The sequence below is a fragment of the Neomonachus schauinslandi genome, chromosome 5, assembly GCF_002201575.2.
Source record: "Neomonachus schauinslandi chromosome 5, ASM220157v2, whole genome shotgun sequence".
Lineage (NCBI taxonomy): Eukaryota > Metazoa > Chordata > Mammalia > Carnivora > Phocidae > Neomonachus > Neomonachus schauinslandi.
The window spans coordinates 51392490-51412575 of record NC_058407.1 but is presented as its reverse complement, the minus strand read 5'-3'; the positions used below and the strand labels follow the sequence as shown (position 1 = coordinate 51412575).

Genomic DNA, 20086 nt, shown 5'->3' with positions numbered 1-20086 from the left:
GCTTGTGTTCCCTCTCTCGCTGTGTCTCTCTCTGTAAAATAAATAAATAAAATCTTTAAAAATAATAAAAATAAAATAAAAATAAGTTCATGTTTCTTAGTTTGACATTCAGGGCTTTTTTTTTTCCCCCCACATTCTGATCTCAGACCGTCTCTGGTTTCTCTTGCTGGAACTCTTTGCTATTCTTGCTGTTCTTTCAAAAATTCTGCTTTATTAGCAACCCTCCTCTTTTATGAATTCTACCCATTCTTTTCGGCTTGCCTCAAGCATGGCCTCTTTTAAGGCTTTGTTTGCTCATATAGTGATCATTCTTCTCTTCACTTAGTCAATAGTTTATTTGTTAAATGAATGCCTGATCTACTAGGTGCTAGGGATACAATGATGAATACAGTCCTTCATGAGTTTATGGCCAGTAGACTTTCTAGTGCTCACTTAACATGTACCTAAGTATGGGGGCGCCTGGCTGGCTTAATTTGGATTCGTGGGTTCGTGCCCCACATTGGGTGCAGAGATTACTTAAAATAAAATCTTTATTTAAAAAAAAAAAAAAAAAATTTTTACAAAACAAAAAAAAAAAACATGGAAGGTAGTATGTAATATTGGACCAGTCACTAGCACAACCTCTAGCCTATTCATTCATAGTCTCAAATGTTGAATTGCAAGTTTTTTTTTTTATCAAATAGTAAATTCCTTAAGGGATAACAGCTGCTAGCTTTAGCTTTGATTTGTTTAATTCATCCTCAAAATTTAATTTCCCAGTATTAGCTATGACAGTGTGCCAATCAGAAAAGGTATAAAGAGCATGTTTTCCTCTGACCACTTGAATTCTCATCACATTAGAGTTAATAACCATATTTTCACTAGTTTCCCAACTAATGTCAACATAAGTTATCTCTAGATTTGATTAAATTGTCCAGAAAAGAAAGTTCTTGTACTGTGTATGGATTTATGCAATATGTGAAATGTTCTAAATATTGATTATATTTTACAAAAGAGTGACTAGCACTTACTGACTTGGACCCATTCTTCAGGTAAAAGGGGATGTCTTCTGACATCAGTACTAATTGTACTAATATTTTATTTACAGGTATTCTTCCAGAGAGCAAAGCCCTAAGGACTGGATCTCCCTGTGCCTACTTTATGATCAGGAATTCCAGTTAATTTATAAAGAAGCAGTTTTGTGTGCCATTCACACTGGTTTTTTTAACATTGCTTTAAGCTTATTGCAGTATATGTATTGGGATTTTTCTGTAAAATGGGTGTAATTTTCTCTGAATACAGGTATGTAACAACAAGAGAAGTTGCTTGCATGCCAGTTCAAATTGTTCCATATAAAAATGCTGTTAAGAGATACAGCACGGTTATCCTAGTACCTTTTTTTTTTTTTTTACATTAAATCCTTGAAACGTTAAATCCTTTATAAAGACCATAGCAGGAAAACAGTGTACTTTTTTTCAATTGCTAAATATAAAATGTTTGAAAATTTTAATTTTCTTTTACGTGTGCCGTCTCAAAATTTGGGGGGGGAATATAATAAATCAAAACTAATTTTTTGTAGATAGCCATTACATTTCTTTAAACTGTTTTCGATGCCAATGTGTGTTCTACAAAAGAGAATGGTTTCATAAATTAACTGATTTAAGAGTAGGTACCGGTGTTACACACTTTTTATAAAAAAATAAAAATAAATTTTACATAGTGAAATCTACTAACTCTTTTTTGGCATTATTATTATAAATACTTTAGTCTTATTTTCTCATCTCTCCCTGATTTCCCATTTAAAGAATTGCACATATAAGCTTATAGATGATTTATCTATGCTCCCAAAAGGTGACATGCAACTTAGTTCTCTTCAGTTCTTTTTAAAATGCTTAAAAAAGCCTATTTCAATTTAGTGATAGAACTTAAAATCCACTTTTTCCCTCTTTTATTGGATTTACTTAGGACACTATACCTGTGTTAATGATGCTTACAAGTAGCTACCCATTTAGTTACTAGAAGTACTTTTCCCCATTTTTATTCACAACTCTGCAAGAAAAGCAAGAGGAAAAATAATAGTATCAGTAAGTATATAAGAAATTAAGAGAGGAGGGATAAACTGAACAGCAGAATTAAACTGCTACAGTCATTGGGGAGGGTATGTGTTGTAATGAGCACTGGATACTATATAAGACATGAATCACAGACCTGTGCCCCTGAAGCAATGCATTCTATGTTAATTGAATTAAGAAAGAAAGAAGGGAAAAAGAAAGAAATTACTACAGTCATTTAAGTTTAAATTCTAAAAGCTCAAGTAAGATTTTAGGGGAGGGTTATTGTTTTTTTAACTTTTGGCCCATGTGGTTCCCCTAAAGGTTTCATGATGGGTTTCAGAGAGAGATCTATATAACTATATATATATAGTTATATATATATATAACTATATATATATAACTATATATATCTATATAACTCCCTAAAACTATTCTAAATTATATACATAAATCTTTTCTCATGTTAATTCCAGTAGTGATTTTAAACATTTTCCTTACATCATAGAATAAAAGTACTAAACTAACAGTTGTTAAAAAAAAAAAGGTGGGTGAAATGTATATTATGCTTAAGTAAAAATGTTAAGAAGAGGTAAGTGAGGGGGACCTAGCTGGCTCAGTTGGGTAGAGCATAGGACTCTTGATCTCAGGGTCATGAGTTCAAGCCCCACCTTGGGCATAGAGCTTACTTTTTTTTTAAGATTTTTATTTGAGAGAGCATGAGCAGGGGGAGGGGCAGCGGGAGAGGGACAAGCAGACCCTGCTGAGCACAGGGCCCGATGTGGGGCTGGATCCCAGGACGCTGAGATCATGACCTGAGCCACCCAGGCACCCCCATAGAGCTTGCTTTAAAAAAAAAAAAAAAAAACCTTTCTCTCTAAAAAAAAAAAAAAGGAATACCTGGGTGGTTCAGTCGGTTAAGCATCCTACTCTTGATTTCGGCTCAGGTTATGATCTCTGGGTGGTGGGATTGAGTCCCACGTCAGGCTCTGTGCTAAGTGCCTGCTAAGATTCTCTCTCCCTCTCCCTCACCCCTCACCCCTGCTCGCTCACAAGTGTTCTCTCTCTAAAGAAAAATAAAATGGGTATGTGAAAGCTTGAGTGTTTCATTGATAAGTTTCTCTGTACAGTGGGAAAGATCATTGCATCTAGTGTAATAGCACTGTTTTTTCGAAGTATACTAACAAGTCAGCATAGTGCCTAAGAGCTAAGACAGGCTGCAGATTTAAGAAGGTTCAGATAACATTTCTGCTAGCCACTGGCTTTAAGAAATTTAAGTAAGTTAAATAACTTCTCCATACCCACTTCCACATCTGTAAAATGGGGAAATAATGGTAGCTACCTCACAACCAAGTTTTTAAGCATGAATAGCTTACTATAGTACCAGAGCATGAAGGCTTCTTACTAGCTATGGTCACTGTACTCTTAGTTACATATATGTAAAGATAACGCCTCCTTTTTCCCTGTTTAAAGCTCTTCAAGAGATTCATGTTTGTTCAGAGCCAAGAGAAAACAAGACATGGAAATTAAGAGTCTGCAATAGAAGATACACTTCACGTTCTATAGTCATGTACAATTCCCATCTTTCCCCTGAAGTTACCCAGAGCACTTTAGAGAGTACCATAGCAATTAGGAAACTCTGCTTCATCATGAATTACTTACTTGTATTTAGTTTCCAAAAACAAGCACCCAAATAATTGTCACAAGAGTGACTCTCACCTCTTGACAGGTGAGGTCACTGAGGCAAAAGACAGGGATTTGTGTGACTTGACTATGGAACAACAAGGGTTTTATAATGCCTGGTCTGGTTCTGTGCCAAACAGTTTATTTAAAGTCTTAAATGTTAATTGGTTCACAAGCAGCTCTACCTTTAAGAAAATACCTGGTATTTCAGTGGTAAATATGTGAATCAAGTCCTTTGGCTCAGCTAATTACATTTTCTCCCATAAAACTTTTGAGCTGTAAGTCTTAACTGTTATAAGGAACCTGGACAGGTCCCCTTCTTGGCATTAGATACAGGATTGAAATTGGTTGGAATTGTAAGCAGTAAATAGATTTGTTGTTAGAATGGTTCCATCTAACATTGGTTAATTAAATGGTTCCATTTAAACATTGTTCAAAGTCTAATAAAATAATTTCCTTTGTAACAACGCATTACTGTGGACTTGTTATCTCCATTGTGCATAGGACATAATAGACGTGGGGGGGGTGGGGAGCGTGCTTAGAGTCAGTATTTGGTGGGGACAGTTGGGACTGCAACTCCAGATCTGTTCCATTCAAAAGCCTCTGGTTTCCTATTTCATTCCTGGTTGCTGTAGTTCTCAACTGGGAAGAATTCTTCCTCTTCGTCTCTAAGTTTAGCCCTGAATCAGCCCGAGTCTGTGACCTCTCAGTATGTTGAGAAAGGCTGCAGTGCAGTCCGTGGGCAGAAGGGATCACTCTAGGGAGTAGCTACTCTTGAGATCTCGGCGGCACGAATATTTCAGGACCTGATTTCAGTCAAGTTCTCCAATACTGCCATTTTCCAAAATACCGTGGAAAGAGGGAATTAAGACAACGTTCACTCCTGACTTCCTCACTCCACAACGCCAAAAAAAAAAAAAAAGTAAAAAGGAATTAAATGAGCTTATTTACATTAAGAATTTCACGTCTGGATTATTCTGAGGCGATCATGGGACTCCACTGCAGCCAACACAGCCTTTAAAACAGTTACAGATCTATCCCTCCAGACTATGATATTCCCCAGTGACAGCCTCGCACGTGTCCAGCATTCTGCACACCTGTGACTATTAGAATGTTTGCAATCAGGAGTTCAATGTCTGTCTTCTCCACTATCATCGCACGCCGTACCCTGTCGTTGGCTGTCGAGGACGGGGCGGGATTTGCAGTTCTAGGAATCCGAAACTGCTCACTGCGCAGGGCTCCCTAGCTTCACGCTTAGAGTGAGGGAGGGACAGGCAGAGGGTGTGGACCAGGTCGGACTCCAGACAGGCCCCAGCCTCCCCGCCCCCCGCTACAGAGAACTGGAAGCCAGCCGCCGCATCAGCCCGGGCGGCAGGATAGGCGGCGGAGGCCGAGGCTGGTCCGGCGGGCGTGCGCACGCGCACCCGCGCGCGCCGGCCGTCAGTCACGTGGCCCCCGGCCAGGGCTCGCGAAGCCGGAAGTGTCCCGGGGCTCAAGGAGGCCGCGGGAGCCCGCTGGAGGTAGTGCGACGGAGATCGGGCGCGGTAAGTGGGGCGGCGCGGGCGCAGGGCCCGAGCTGCGCGGGGCACGGGCAGCGAAGCCGGCATGGGCCGGCGAGGAGCGCTCCCTCCCCCTGTGGGAAATTGGGATGCTGAGTCAGAGCGGGGGCGGGGCGGGCGACCCGAGAAGCCCAGCTCTAGCCTAGGCCGAGCCCTGCCCGGACCTTGGCTGGGTGGACGCCGCCCCCCGGGGGTCTGGGGCGCCCGAAACCCGGTGCAATGGTCGCGCGGGCCGGTCCCTTCCGTCTCTACTCCTCGCCCCCTTGGCGGCCCTATGACCGGGGCCCTCCCGGGTCAGCGTATAGCGATGTTAGGCACGAAGAAAGAGGACGTGCCCGTTACCGGGTATGGGCCCTGGCCGCCCCGGAGAGACGGATTCCCCGTTTTTCTTAAGAGTTTGACCGCTTTCTACCCCTCTTTATGAGCGTTGACACTATCGGCAGTGTTTAAATGGTTCGATTTTTCAGATGATTGAAGAGACGTTTCGTTAGGGTTTTAGTGATGACAACGGCGGGGATTGACTAACCGGAAGCTGGAAGCAGAGGACGTCTATTAGTATACACACATATAATGGGAATTCCCAAACATTTCCTTTGGGAAATGGCTTACGGGTTTATCTTCCATTCCGTTTCCCAGGTATTTTCAGTAGGTGGCCCCAAACAAGGTCTACCCGTTAATTGTCCAGTGCAGAACCGAAGACCCACTTTTTTCACTCTAGAACACTTAATTATTAACATAGTGGTGAAGTTTGGAAATCCTTGAACTTTGTCCGTATGCCTGTCATCAAACCTGTTTTCATCTGTGGACAAACAGTAACTTTCGTTTTGGACAGTATGAGGAAGTAGGCTTAAGGCAGTCACTAGTAACATACTTGTTGAGTGCCTGCCTATAGTGTATCAAAATTTGGTGAAGATTTATAAAGCAAACACCTTGTGGATGTGCTGAGTCATGTTTTAGCATGCTGTTATTGTGGGTTTATTGGAAGATAGTTTCAAAAGACGTTTCCCCCTCATCATTGTGAAACTAGGCTTATATCTTCATATAGAAAGCAGATATCTTAGCTGAAAAATGTGCTTATATATTATTCACTAGATACGTGTAGGTACCTAATGACACTATTTTACATTTACAGTTAGCACAGTTACAGTAATTAGGGAAGGTTTTTCATTATTGAAAAATATTTGGAAATATTGAAAAAATAATTGAGAAGTTTATTATTATTAACCTCAGCTGACAGATGTGTATTCCTTACTTGTCAAAAGTGGATCTTATTTTTATTGCTTATTTCCAATAAATTTCTGTAGATAACATTCCTTATCTAAACTAGATGGGTGGTAAAATTAGATATCTTAGTATGTAAGATTGTTGAAAATTGGCCATTCTTTATGTTCCTAATCCTTCTTGGAATAATGTAGTCATTAATTCATCACTGAATACCTAATCTGTTCTAATGGACTATAAAGGGATATCAGGATCTGTTTTGATCTGATATTACAGCAGGTTTAAGGTGGCATGGTGAGATTTTTATTCCAACATGGAGCTCAAGTATTTTTAACATCGTTATAGTGATACAACTTTTCAGTATTAAAGGAGAAGGTTGGGTAGTGGTTATCCTTTTTTCTTAAATTGACTTTATTTTTTAGAGCAATTTTAGGTTTACAGCAAAATTGAGCAGAAGGTACAGAGATTTTACTTAATACATAATAGCCTCCACTTGCTTGTTTTTTAAGACTTGGTAATATACACTTAATATGCATATATTTATATACTTGGAGATTGGATAATTTATCTTTTAGTTTCGGAAGAGTTAGTAACCTTTCAGGAATAAAAAATTTTGCACCTTTCCATTATGATTGTTGGAAACTGTGCAGATAAAATTTTACCTTATGGAAATGTTATGCCACTGTTTTCATTAGTGTATCCCTGCCCTTAAAGAAACAAAGTAATTCTTTTCTATATTTCTGTTATATTTTACATTATTACTTTAAGACACTTTATAATTCATCATTGACTAATCTTTCAAAACATTTGAAGAAGGTAAGTGGCCCATATCACTCTCACTAAGAAAGATAAAATTAGAAAGGAAATAGATATTTCTGCAGCCCTGTGATAAGTGAGTTAAAGTGAATATATGTCATTGGTTAATATTTTTTCAGAGCCCACATGGCATTTTAGTCTTTAATATTATTGGTCATAGAGATTTTTACATTAGACTGTACACTTCAATTTAGCAATAACTAAGTGTGATCTTACTGGAGACTAAAAATAGCTAACATTTGTTCCTTAAATGTATTGTTCCCTTAAAACAAACATGCAGATTTTTTCTTCTCTCTTAGTTTAACAAGAAGGTCTCCTGACCAAGCCGAGATGCAGAGCACTTCTAATCATCTGTGGCTTTTATCTGATATTTTAGGCCAAGGAGCTACTGCAAATGTCTTTCGTGGAAGGCATAAGGTTGGTTCAGAAGGCTTTTTATCACTTGTGAAGGCTTTTTATCACTGTATATGTTTTCTTTTGAGAAGCACACTTGTACTAAAACGTGAGACTTGATGTTTTTGCTTATACTGTCTAAAGAGAGTTCCTGTTTTTGTGGTTCATGTATAGCTTTTGTTAGAGTTAGTGATATCTACCCAGTGGTGGCAGAGGTTAGGTGTTGGGTGTGGAGAGAAAAAGGAGATTGGTTTAAACAAGGGACTAGGAAGATTAGTGTAGATAAGTGTGCCTTTTGATTCTTTCCCCAACCTATTCCTCCTATGGTAGGGAATGATCTCACTGGCAGAGAAGTTCCGTATGGCAGGGCATTGGGGTGGGCTGCAGACGAGGGAGAAGTATGGGAAGACAGATGTATAGTTCGAGGGGAATCCACAGATGATTCTCATATGCTATACTACAGCTTCATGTCGCAGTAAATAGCATCCTACAAGGTAGAGTGGAATAAAATAAGATTATCAGCAAGGAACCCACACTTAAAAGGTATGAGGTAAACAGAACTTGTTAGTGGAAGTGAGAATAGAATAAAAGGGCTAATCTTGGAGGCACTTGAAGAACCAAAAAGACTTTCTGTGAGATTCTATATTGGAGGATGAAATTAAAGATAATTAAAATAATTTAAAATGAAATTTAAGATCATTAAAGTTTCTATTCTGGGAAGGAAGCTGGAAAAATAATACAGAAAAAATTATTCTGTAATGTAAACAATCCACTAATTTTTCAGCACTGTGAATTTTTTTTGAGCTAAATATGTTCAGAGGCCTTTAAATTCTTATTTTCAGAAACAAGAGCTTTAAATATTTTAGTAAGGAGGAGTTTCATGTTTTCCTTCCTGTTTTCCTGTAGCCTGTGATTGCCAATCAGTTCTGTCCGAAACAGTAAGATAAGCTTTCGGAGGGGAGGGGCTGTTTGGGCTGTTTCCTCTGGGGAGAGCCGATGACTGTAAACAGACTGTGGTTCCTAGAAAATGAATCAGAAGTGTCATACAGCTTTTAGCCTTTTTCACTCTGATTCTAGGATTGTCCACAGGTTCTGGGTCCTTGATTCAATTTCTTGTGGTCTCTGGATCCTTTATCAAGTCCATTGTGATCACCTTTGGATATTCCTGTCCTAGAGATTGTTTTTGTTTTGTGCCCTGTGCCAAGAAGAAGAGAAATTGGGGGGGGGGGGTGACACAGGATTTAGCGTTGAGACCACATCTGACTATCCATCTTCCTGTGACCCAAGTTAACTTAACAACCTTTAATAATCACTTGGTATGTGACAGGCACTGTGATGGGTCTGGTGAACATAACTGCAAATAATGTACAGTTCCTTCCCACAAAGAGTTTTGGGTTTAGTACAAGGTTGGCATTGGAAGGGACAGAAATTGGAAACTGATGGAATGATAGTTACTTAGATACTCAAGTGTCCTTCATTTAAGTTCCTACATATAGTAGGCATTCTGCAAATATTTGTGGAATAAATGAATGAATGAATGAGGACAGATTAGACCACCTGAAGATAACCTGAAGTTCTTCTTCAAAGGAAACGAGAATGTATTTTACCCAGAAAGCCTAAAATAAGGATTTGAGAGTCATAGGAATTTACTTAAAAGATTGTGAAGAGTCAGTTTAGTATTCAGTATCTAATATTCTTCCTAGGATTGTATTTTGAGAAATCATGTTTCTTCTCAGTGACGTCAGTTCCTAAGGTTTAGGACTATACCCAAAAAATCCTGCTTGCCCTTAATAACTATTAAAGGATTTTTAACCATGATATTAGTAAACCTTTTTATATTACTTTCTTAATCTGTCTCTTTCTCAGTGAGTTTCCCCAGTTGCTCATCTGTTAGGATTCTCCTACTTTTGGATTTAGTTGGAAATAAGTATCCTCAAGAAAAATCTTGGTGGTGTAGTTGGGTGGTATAGATTTAGCAGTGTTCTTACTCTGGTTGAACAAATGGAAAAACAGTATAATTAAACTGTGGTTTGGTTGTTATTCTGTTTTCATATTGTCTGAAAATGAGTAGTAGGCAAGAGTGAGGGAGGTGTGATCACGTCACAGAGATGGTGGTCTCCAAATAGTGATCTTGAAGAGTGGTTGTGAAGCAGTTAAATGGTTTTAAGAAAAAAGATCATGAGATTCTGAAGTGAGAAAAAGAACATGAGATTCTGACAGAAAAAGATTGTGAGCTTCTGAGGTAATCATGGCTATGAGCAGTGAATCTGCATGGAAAGCTGTGGAGAGGGTATCAAAGCAGGCACAGCACGGAGATCCTGACAGACAGGCAGCCATGAAATATGTTAAGGCACGTGGTGCTTGAACCCCGAAGTCAAAGAGGAAATGATCTTTCCACTTGCTCCAGGGAAGTTCACCCTTGGGTTATGGGGAAAGTAAGATTAAACTCAAAGAATCTGGACTGACCACCAAGGAGAGGCTTGCCAATTAGAATGACTGGAAGGAAGTGGAAGAGTCTGAAAGAGAGCCTTAAAGTAAAGTTAATATGAAAGGGGCACCTGGGTGGCTCAGTCGTAAAGTGTCTGCCTTCGGCTCAGGTCATGATCCCAGGGTCCTGGGATCGAGCCCCATGTCGGGCTCCCTACTCAGTGGAGAGCCTGCTTCTCACTCTCCCTCTGCCTGCCTCTCTACCTACTTGTGCTCTCTGTCTCTCTGTCAAATAAATAAAATCTTTTTAAAAAAGTAAATGAAGGGCGCCTGGGTGGCTCAGTTGGTTAAGCGACTGCCTTCGGCTCAGGTCATGATCCTGGAGTCCCGGGATCGAGTCCCGCATCGGGCTCCCTGCTCAGCGGGGGGGTCTGCTTCTCCCTCTGACCCTCCCCCTTCTCATGCTCTCTCTCTCTCTCATTCTCTCTCAAATAAATGAATAAAATCTTAAAAAAAAAAAAAAAGAAAAAAAGTAAATGAAGTTAATATGAAGAACATAAGAAGGTAACATTTACCTGAAATTAAGCATATATTTGTACCTCTAAGAGTCCCTCCCAGCTACAGCTGTGCATTGTAATTTTCTGTGCAATCTACTTCAGTATGCCATGAGAGAGTGAGAGTGGGGTGCTGCAGGTATATCCATAGAGAAAAGGAAATGTCTTTGATCCTCCAAGAGAAGGCTCTATAAAGAAACAGTCTGCCCTAGTCATCTAGGTGAAGTCGCAGAAAGATCTCCAAGGCAGCAGTGATACAATCCAATGAGGATAGGCTACTTAAACCCAACCGACTCCAGCTCCTACTTCCATACGCACATCTATACGCACATCTACATGCACAGTATTGCAGCTAGGGAGTGTTTCTTTTTTTTAAGATTTTATTTATTTGACAGAGAGAAAGCATGCACAAACAGGGGCAAGGACCAAGGGAGAGCGAGAAGCAGGCTCCCCACTGAGCACAGAGCCCAGCATGGGTCTCGATCCCAGGACCCTGGGATCATGACCTGAGTTGAAGGCAGACACTTAACCGACTGAGCCACCCAGGCATCCCTACTTTGAGCTTCTTAATGAAATTTCATATATGGAGTATAGTTTTCAATCTCTCTTTTCCTGTTTAGTTTTTAAATTATTAGACTTGGAGGGGCGCCTGGGTGGCTCAGTCGTTAAGCATCTGCCTTCGGCTCAGGTCATGATCCCGGGGTCCTGGGATCGAGCCCCGCATCGGGCTCCCTGCTCTGCGGGAAGCCTGCTTCTCCCTCTCCCACTCCCCCTGCTTGTGTTCCCCCTCTCTCGCTGTGTCTCTCTCTGTCAAATAAATAAATAAAATCTTTTAAAAAAAATAAATAAATAAATTATTAGACTTGGAGAAACCCTTCTAAATTCCACTTTCTTATCTAAAATATACTTTCACATTTGGTATTATTAGAGCTCTTATATGTAAATGACTGTCTTTGCCTCATGTACCATAATGGAAGCTTTTTCTTTTTTTTAACTTTTATGTATTTATTTATTTTTAAGTAGGCTGTAGGCCCAGTGTGGGGCTTGAACTCACGACCCTGAGATCAAGAGTTGCATGCTCTACTGACTAAGCCAGCCAGGCACCCCAGAAGCTTTTTAATATGAAAGAAAATAGCCTTTTCTTCATTCCAAAGCATACAATTTGAGAGAAATTTGGAGCAGCTGACTGATTTTAGCTTTAAAAAGAAATCAAGAGGGGCGCCTGGGTGGCTCAGTTGGTTAAGCGACTGCCTTCGGCTCAGGTCATGATCCTGGAGTCCCGGGATCAAGTCCGGCATCGGGCTCCCTGCTCGGCAGGGAGTCTGCTTCTCCCTCTGACCCTCTTCCCTCTCATGCTCTCTGTCTCTCATTCTCTCTGTCTCAAATAAATAAATAAAATCTTAAAAAAAAAAGAAATCAAGAGCTCTAGCATAGTTACCTATGCTTAAAAAATAAAATAAAAATAAAAATATTTGGGTGTTCTAACACCAGTCAGAATGGCCAAAATTAACAAGTCAGGAAACAACAGATGTTGGCAAGGATGTGGAGAAGGGGGAACCCTCCTGCACTGTTGGTGGGAGTGCAAGCCGGTGCAGCCACTCCGGAAAACATTATGGAGGTTCCTCAAAAAGTTGAAAATAGAGCTACCGTACGACCTAGCAATTGCACTACTGGGTATTTACCCCAAAGATAACAAATGTAGTGATCCAAAGGGGTATGTGCACCCCAGTGTTTATAGCAGCAATGTCCACAATAGCCAAACTATGGAAAGAGCCAAGATGTCCATCAACAGATGAATGGATAAAGAAGATGTGGTAGGGGTGCCTGGGTGGCTCAGTCGTTAAGCGTCTGCCTTCAGCTCAGGTCATGATTCCAGGGTCCTGGGATAGAGCCTGGGATAGAGCCCTGCATCGGGCTCCCTGCTCGACCGGGAGCCTGCTTCTCCCTCTCTCACTCCCCCTGCTTGTGTTCCCCTCTCTCGCTGTGTCTCTCTCTGTCAAATAAATAAAATCTTTAAAAAAAAAAAGAGGATGTGGTATATATATATATATATATATATACAATGGAATATTATGCAACCATTAAAAAAACCCGAAATCTTGCCATTTACAACGACGTGGATGGAACTAGGGGGTATTATGCTAAGTGAAATAAGTTAATCAGAGAAAGACAGGTATCGTATGATCTCACTGATATGAGGAATTCTTAATCTCAGGAAACAAGCTGAGGGTTGCTGGAGTGGTGGGGGGTGGGAGGGATGGGGTAGTTGGGTGATAGACATTTGGGGAGGGTATGTGCTATGGTGAGTGCTGTGAATTGTGTAAGACTGATGAATCACAGGCCTGTACCTCTGAAACAATACATTATACGTTAAAAAAAAAAAGAAGAGGATAGTAGGAAGGGGAAAATGAAGGTGGGAAATTGAAGGAGGAGACAAACCATGAGAGACTATGGACTCTGAGAAACTGAGGGTTCTAGAGGTGAGGGGCCTGGGGGGGATGGGTTAGCCTGGTGATGGGTATTAAAGAGGGCACGTATTGAATGGAGCACTGGGTGTTATACGCAAACAATGAATCATGGAACTCTACATCAAAAACTAATGATGTAATGTATGGTAATTAACATAATAAAATTTTAAAAAAATATTTGGGTGTTCTATAAGACAGATAAATTGCTATAGCTAGTTCTAATAGTACCTTTTAATCTGCTTTATAATATCATAAATAAATAAAACCTTTCTCTTTTTTTTAGAAAACTGGTGACTTATTTGCTATCAAAGTATTTAATAATATAAGCTTCCTTCGTCCAGTGGATGTTCAAATGAGAGAATTTGAAGTGTTAAAAAAACTCAATCACAAAAATATTGTCAAATTATTTGCTATTGAAGAGGAGGTAAGTAGTCAAGCTTTAGTTAATCTTGTCATATTTATTTTAAATATTGCAATTCAGGAGAAATGACCTAATATAAAAAATTGTTTTATAAACAATGAGCTTTTTTAAATGGTGAAAATTAGAGCTCATATAACCAAATATTCTGTCCTCAAAGATTCTTTTTTTTTTCCTCAAAGATTCTTGAAGAGATAAAACAATGGAAATAAAGTATCATGGAATCAGAGCAAGTAGTGTAAGAAATAAGAGTAATGAGTATGGTTACCAGTATTTTTACTAAAAATAAAAACTAAGTGAAATTAAATTGGCATAAGGGGGAAGTCAAGCAATAGAAAGAAGGCTTTGTAAAAGACAAAAATCCTAGGAATCCAGAAATTAATATAGTATATGAAGTATATACTGTATATGTTAATATAGTATGTAAAAGATAAAATTGACTTTAGGGGGGTGCCTGGGTGGCTCAGTCGTTAAGCGTCTGCCTTCGGCTCAGGTCATGATCCCAGGGTCCTGGGATCGAGTCCCACATCGGGCTCCCTGCTCGGCAAGAAGCCTGCTTCTCCCTCTCCCATTCCCCCTGCTTGTGCTACTGCTCTCGCGATCTCTCTCTCTGTCAAATAAATAAATAAATAAATAAAATCTTTAAAATAAATTGACTTTAGGGAGAAACTGAAAAGAGAATGTTAATTCGGGGGGGAAAAAAGAATGTCATTAGGAAAATTATCTAGAAGTAATGGAAATAGAAATTTAGTTTGACCCCTTTAGACATGAGTTATCAGTCAAATCACACCTTTTGAATAATAATTTGGCAGTTTATATTCCTTATAATAGTGATTTCATTTTTAGTAAGTATTTCTTAGGAGCTAATCAGAAATGTAAATTATAGTTTTATGCACAAAGATGTTCATTGCTGCCCTGTTTATGATAAAGAATGGTTAAATAAGTTAGAATATGTGATGGATAGTTACTCAGTTTGTTACGCTCAAGGTTAAGAGTGTAGCCCTCCAGACTGCCAGGTTTGTTGAAGACTTCTGATACCAGCTGCAGAAGAGTTTGGCTTACTGCACAGTCAGAGAGCACAGTCCCCCCAAGACTGTGCTTATTCAGACACTAGCTGCAAGTTCAGAAGTCCCCTAGGGCTACCATCACATCAGACTCGCTGGCTACAAATTTGGGGCTCCCCATGACTGCCCCCAGATTTGATAATTTGCTAGAACGTTGAATGACTCGGGACGCCTGGGTGGCTCAGTCAGTTAAGTGTCCAGCTCTTTATTTCAGCTCATGTCATGATCTCAGGGTCCTGGGATTGAGCCCCATGTTGGCCTTCACACTCTGGTTGGGATTCTCTCCCTTTTCCTCTGCCAGCCCTCCCCCCAACCCCCACTGTGCGCTCTCTCTCTCTAAATAAATAAATAAGTCTTAAAAAAAATAGAATGTTGAATGACTCACAGAACTCAGGAAAGCACTATACTTAACAGTTTTATTAGAGCAAAAGGATACAGATTAGAACTAGTCAAAGGAAGAAATTCATAGGACAGATGTAGGAGGATTCCAAACATGAATCTTCTTGTCCTCATAGATATAGTACCCTCCTGGCATTGATGTATGACAGTATGCACAGAATATTGCCAGCCTCAGAAACTCACCTGAGCCTTTGGTGTCTAGAGTTTGTGTTGGGACTCAATCACATACTGCCTACATGGCCGACCTTTAGTCTTTAGCCCTTTCCAGAGGTTCAGGCTAACACCTTTAGTCTTCATTTCCTTTGGAAATTGAGATGGACGTACACATCCTAAAACCTCCCTCAAAAATCACATCATTAGACTGTTATGTGGCCAAAGCCCCCATTCAAAGAAAGATACTTCTAGCAGACAAGATACTCCAGATACCTAGTAATCACCTGTTAGTAGCCAAGGGCAGACAAAAGCCTGACCTCTCTTGGGGTAAAATTTATTCTTCACTACACAGTAGTTAAGCAGTAATGAAAAGAGATACTTACCAAAGTTTTAATCACCTGGGAATATGGTTATGTGAGCAAAACAGGATTAAAAATATATATGCACAAACCATGAGAGACGATGGACTCTGAAAAACAAACTGAGGGTTCTAGAGGGGAGGGGGGTGGGAGGATGGGTTAGCCTGGTGATGGGTATTAAAGAGGGCACGTTCTGCATGGAGCACTGGGTGTTATATGCAAACAATGAATCATGGAACCTACATCAAAAACTAATGATTTAATGTATGGTGATTAACATAACATAATAATAAAAGAAAAAAATGTATGTATGCAGTGTGATCTTGAATATACAGTATCATGTGCAAATAGTGTTGTGTATTTCTTATGTGATTTGATATACAGGAAAAAGACTGAAGGGAAATGCACCAAAATGCTAGCATAATTATCTCTGGGTGATGGAATTATGAGTATTTCCCAAATTTTCAACAATCAACGTATTATTTCATTATTTAAAAATAACAGTCTTTGGGGCACCTGGGTGGCTTAGTCGTTAAGCATCTGCCTTCAGCTCAGGTCACGATCCCAGGGTCCTGGGATCGAGCCCCGCATCAGGCTCCCTGCTCAGCAGGAAGCCTGCTTCTCCCTCTCCCACTCCCCCTGCTTGTGTTCCCTCTCTCACTGTCTCTCTGTCAGATAAATAAATAAAATCTTTTAAAAAAATAAAAAAATAAAAATAAGTCTGGGCGCCTGGGTGGCTCAGTTGGTTAAGCGACTGCCTTCAGCTCAGGTCATGATCCCAGGGTCCTGGGATCGAGTCCCGCATCGGGCTCCCTGCTCTGCGGGGAGCCTGCTTCTTCCTCTCCCACTCCCCCTGCTTGTGTTCCCTCTCTCGCTGTGTCTCTCTGTCAAATAAATAAATAAAATCTTTAAAAAAAATAAAATAAAATAAAAATAAAAATAAGTCTTTTAAAGTTATTTTTCTCTTTTTATAACTACTCAATAGTAGAGAAATTTAAAATAGTTTATAAAAGGGGGCACCTGGGTGACTCAGTTGGTTAAGTGGCTGCCTTCGACTCGGGTCATAATCTCGGGGTCCTGGGATCGAGCCCCGCGTCGGGCTCCCTGCTCAGTGAGGAGTCTGCTTCTCCCTCTGCCCCTCCCCCCAACTTGTGCTCCCTCTCTCCCTCCCTCTGTCAAATAAATAAATAAAATCTTTTAAAAAATAAATAAAATAGTTTATAAAAGTGTTTTGGGGGGAGCCTGGGTGGCTCAGTTGGTTAAGTGACTGCCTTCGGCTCAGGTCATGATCCCGGAGTCCCAGGATGGAGTCCCACATTGGGCTTCCTGCTCAGTAGGAAGTCTGCTTCTCCCTCTGACCCTCCCTCCTCTCGTGCTCTCTCTCTCTGACCCTCCCCCCTCTCGTGCTCTCCCTCTGCTTCTCCCTCTGACCTTCCCCCACTCTCTCTCCCCCTCAAATAAGTAAATAAAATCTTTAAAAAAAAATAAAAGTATTTTGGGGATATGCAGAAAAAATTATAAGAGGAAGGAAGGATAAAAAATTGGAGATGACTACAAAATTTTTTTTGGAAATGAATACTGGATTTTAAGACTCATAATCACATTTTTAAGTTCCTGAAATGGGCATATATCTTATAATCAGTGTGTATATGTAATTTGATAGTATATCTTTTTCCCTATAAAGCTGTTACTAAATTGATGGTGTATCTTACAATCAATGGTACATTAAAAGCTTTAAAACAAATAAGCAGCTCAAATGCAAATCTGCAGACTAGCACTTTGCTATGAGAGGGACCAGTCAGCTATTCTGCCATTTGTTTTTAAGGCTAGCACTCTATTCCCTGAAGTAAAAGTACTTGTCATGAGAAGAATTTCAAGTGTTTTAAGAGATCTGTTAGAAGATTAATGTCCTAAATGTACTATTATGTATTAGAAATTTTTAAAGAACCATTATAACAGTGTAGCAGTGATTTTCTATTTCAGATTTAGCCAGCTTTCATGGTGGTTTGATCGTCTTCAAAAACAGATCCAATGGGAATTTAGATGTTAATCGTTATATGAGTATAGTCAGTACTTATTTAACAAATCCCAGGTAAAGCAATTCACAGTGCCTTTGTTATTGTAGTATATTCTACGTTTAAGTGAAATCAGATAAGTACTAGCATGTAATAAAAACTTACTTTTTGAGTCCCAATCAGTGATTTTTTTTTTTTCCAGACAACAACAAGACATAAAGTACTTATTATGGAATTTTGTCCATGCGGAAGTTTATACACTGTTTTAGAAGAGCCATCTAATGCCTATGGACTACCAGAGTCTGAATTTTTAATTGTTTTGCGAGATGTGGGTACGTTTGTTTATCTGATTTTATAGATAATAGGTGTATATAATTTAATGACAGAATTTTTTTAAAAAGATTTTATTTGAGAGACAGAGAGAGAGAGAGCACGAGTGGTGGGAGGAACGGGGGCGGGAAGCAGACTCCCCACTGAGTAGGGAGCCCGATGCAGGGCTCGATCCCGGGACCCCGGGATCATGACCTGAGTCAAAGGCAGGTGCTTAATCAACTGAACCATCCAGGTGCCCCAAGAGTTGTTTTTTTTTTTTTTAAGTAGGCTCCACACCCAGCATGGAGCCCAACACAGGGCTCGAACTCATGACCCCAAGATCAAGACCCAAGCCGTAATCAAGAGTCTGACCCTTAACCAACTGAGCCACCCAGGTCCTCCTAATGACATAAGAATTTTAAAAGTAATACATTATTTTTATATTCAAAACCAAAGACCTTTATGCAGTACTTTCTTAGATATGACACCAAGAGTATACATACAAAAAGAAAAAATAGATAAATTGAACTTCATCAACATTAAAAACCTTTGTTTCAGAGGACAGTATCAAGTAAGTGAAAAGACAACCCATAGAATGAGAGAAGATATTTACAAATTGTATATCTGATAAGGATTTTTTATCCTGACAACTTAATCAAAAGACAAATGACCCAATTTAAAAATGGGCAAAAAGAAAAAATAAATAAAAATAGGTAAATGATTTGATAAACATTTCTCCAAAGAAGATGTACATATATGGCCCACAAGCACACAGAAAGTTACTGAAGATTATTTGTCATTAGGGAAATGCAAATCAAAACCACAAAGTGATAGCACTAAATACCCACTAGCATGGCCAAATCTAAAAGATAAAACGGGCGCCTGGGTGGCTCATTCAGTTGAGCATCCACTTCTTGGTTTCAGCTCAGGTCGTGACCTCAGGTTCATGAGATCGAGCGCGGCCTTGGGCTCCTTGCTCAGCAGGGAGTCTGCTTGTGATCCTGTCCCACTGCACCTCCCCCTACTCATGCATGTGCTCTCTCTCTCTCTCTCTTAAATTAATTAATTAATTTTAAAAAAAGACAAAACAAAAACAGGTGTTGGCAAGGATGTGAAGAAGTTGGACCCTCATATACAGCTGGTGGGATCGTAAAAAGGTACAGCCACTTTGGAAAACAGTCTTAGCAGTTCCTCAAGAGATTAAACATAGAATTACCATGTGACTTAGCAATTCCATTGCTAGGTATTTACCTAAAAGAATTAAAAACATATCCACACAAAAACTTGTACACCAGTATTCATAATAGCCAAAAATGGAAGTAGCCCAGGTGTTCATCAACTGATGTATAAACAAAATGTCCATTATCCATGCAATGACATATTACTCCTTCATGAAAAAGAAAATGGGGCACTTGGCTCACTCAACCGGTAGAGCATGTGACTCTTGATCTTGGGGTCACGAGTCGGGCCTAGAGCTTACTTTAAAAAAAAGAGAGAAATAAAGTAGTGATACATGCCGTTACATTGATGCACCTTGAAAAATTATGCTAAGTGAAGGAAACCAGACACAAAGGTCACAATATTTATGATTTCATTTGTATGAAATGTTCAGAATAGGCAAATCCATAGAGACAGAAAGCAGATTAGTCATTGCCAGGGGTTTGAGGGGATGGCAGAGTTGAGGAGTGACTGCCAATGGGTATGGGGTTTCTTTTTGGCATAATGAAAATGTTCTGAAAATAGTGGTGATGGTTGTACACTTTGACTCTTCTAAAAACTACTCAATTGTATACTTTAAAAGGCTGAATTTTATGATACATGAATTTTATCTCAAAGCTATTTTAAAAAAAAAGAATATGGCAACCAAAGGGAATAATATCTTCTTGACGAGAAATGAATCAGTATTTGAGGAATGGGAAAAGTCCAGTGATAAAGAAGGCATAAGGTTAGTGGGAATTCTTGAACTTGACACTGGAAGCAGTGTGGAGACCCTTTAGGCGAGGCTAAGAGGAGAGAGAAATAATATATGCTACAGCCTGTTTAACCAAGTAGAAGTTATAGATAATTGATGACTTCCTAAGTATACCGGTAACCCTGAATTTTCATAATTGAATGTGATACCCCTAAGTTTATTTTCGTATGTTATATTTGGACATTCATCTGTCAGCTGTCAAATCTTTCATACTGGCGTACAGTGGCACTGCTTGTCAGTTAG

General features: G+C 39.6%; 2 protein-coding genes across 5 annotated transcripts in view; both read left to right on the top strand.

The window, feature by feature from the left end:
- XPOT (exportin for tRNA) overlaps positions 1 to 1424 on the top strand; it is a 177562-nt gene extending 176138 nt beyond the window's left edge. For all 3 annotated transcript variants that reach the window (XM_044915375.1, XM_021678687.1, XM_021678685.1), the window contains one exon: positions 1088 to 1424. In XM_044915375.1, the coding sequence (XP_044771310.1) occupies positions 1088 to 1114 (27 nt within the window). In that variant the 3' untranslated portion in view covers positions 1115 to 1424. The remainder of the gene's footprint in view (positions 1 to 1087) is intronic.
- Positions 1425 to 5216: 3792 nt separating this feature from the next.
- The window catches only part of TBK1 (TANK binding kinase 1), a 41439-nt gene continuing 26569 nt past the window's right edge, over positions 5217 to 20086 (top strand). The window contains exons 1-4 of one of the 2 annotated variants that reach the window (XM_021678631.2): positions 5217 to 5257; positions 7609 to 7726; positions 13435 to 13575; positions 17762 to 17891. In XM_021678631.2, coding sequence (XP_021534306.1) covers positions 7640 to 7726; positions 13435 to 13575; positions 17762 to 17891 — 358 coding nt within the window. In that variant the 5' untranslated portion in view covers positions 5217 to 5257; positions 7609 to 7639. Of the gene's footprint in view, positions 5258 to 5438; positions 5618 to 7608; positions 7727 to 13434; positions 13576 to 17761; positions 17892 to 20086 lie in introns of those variants that run through there. The other variant, XM_044914772.1, reaches the window with a different exon arrangement.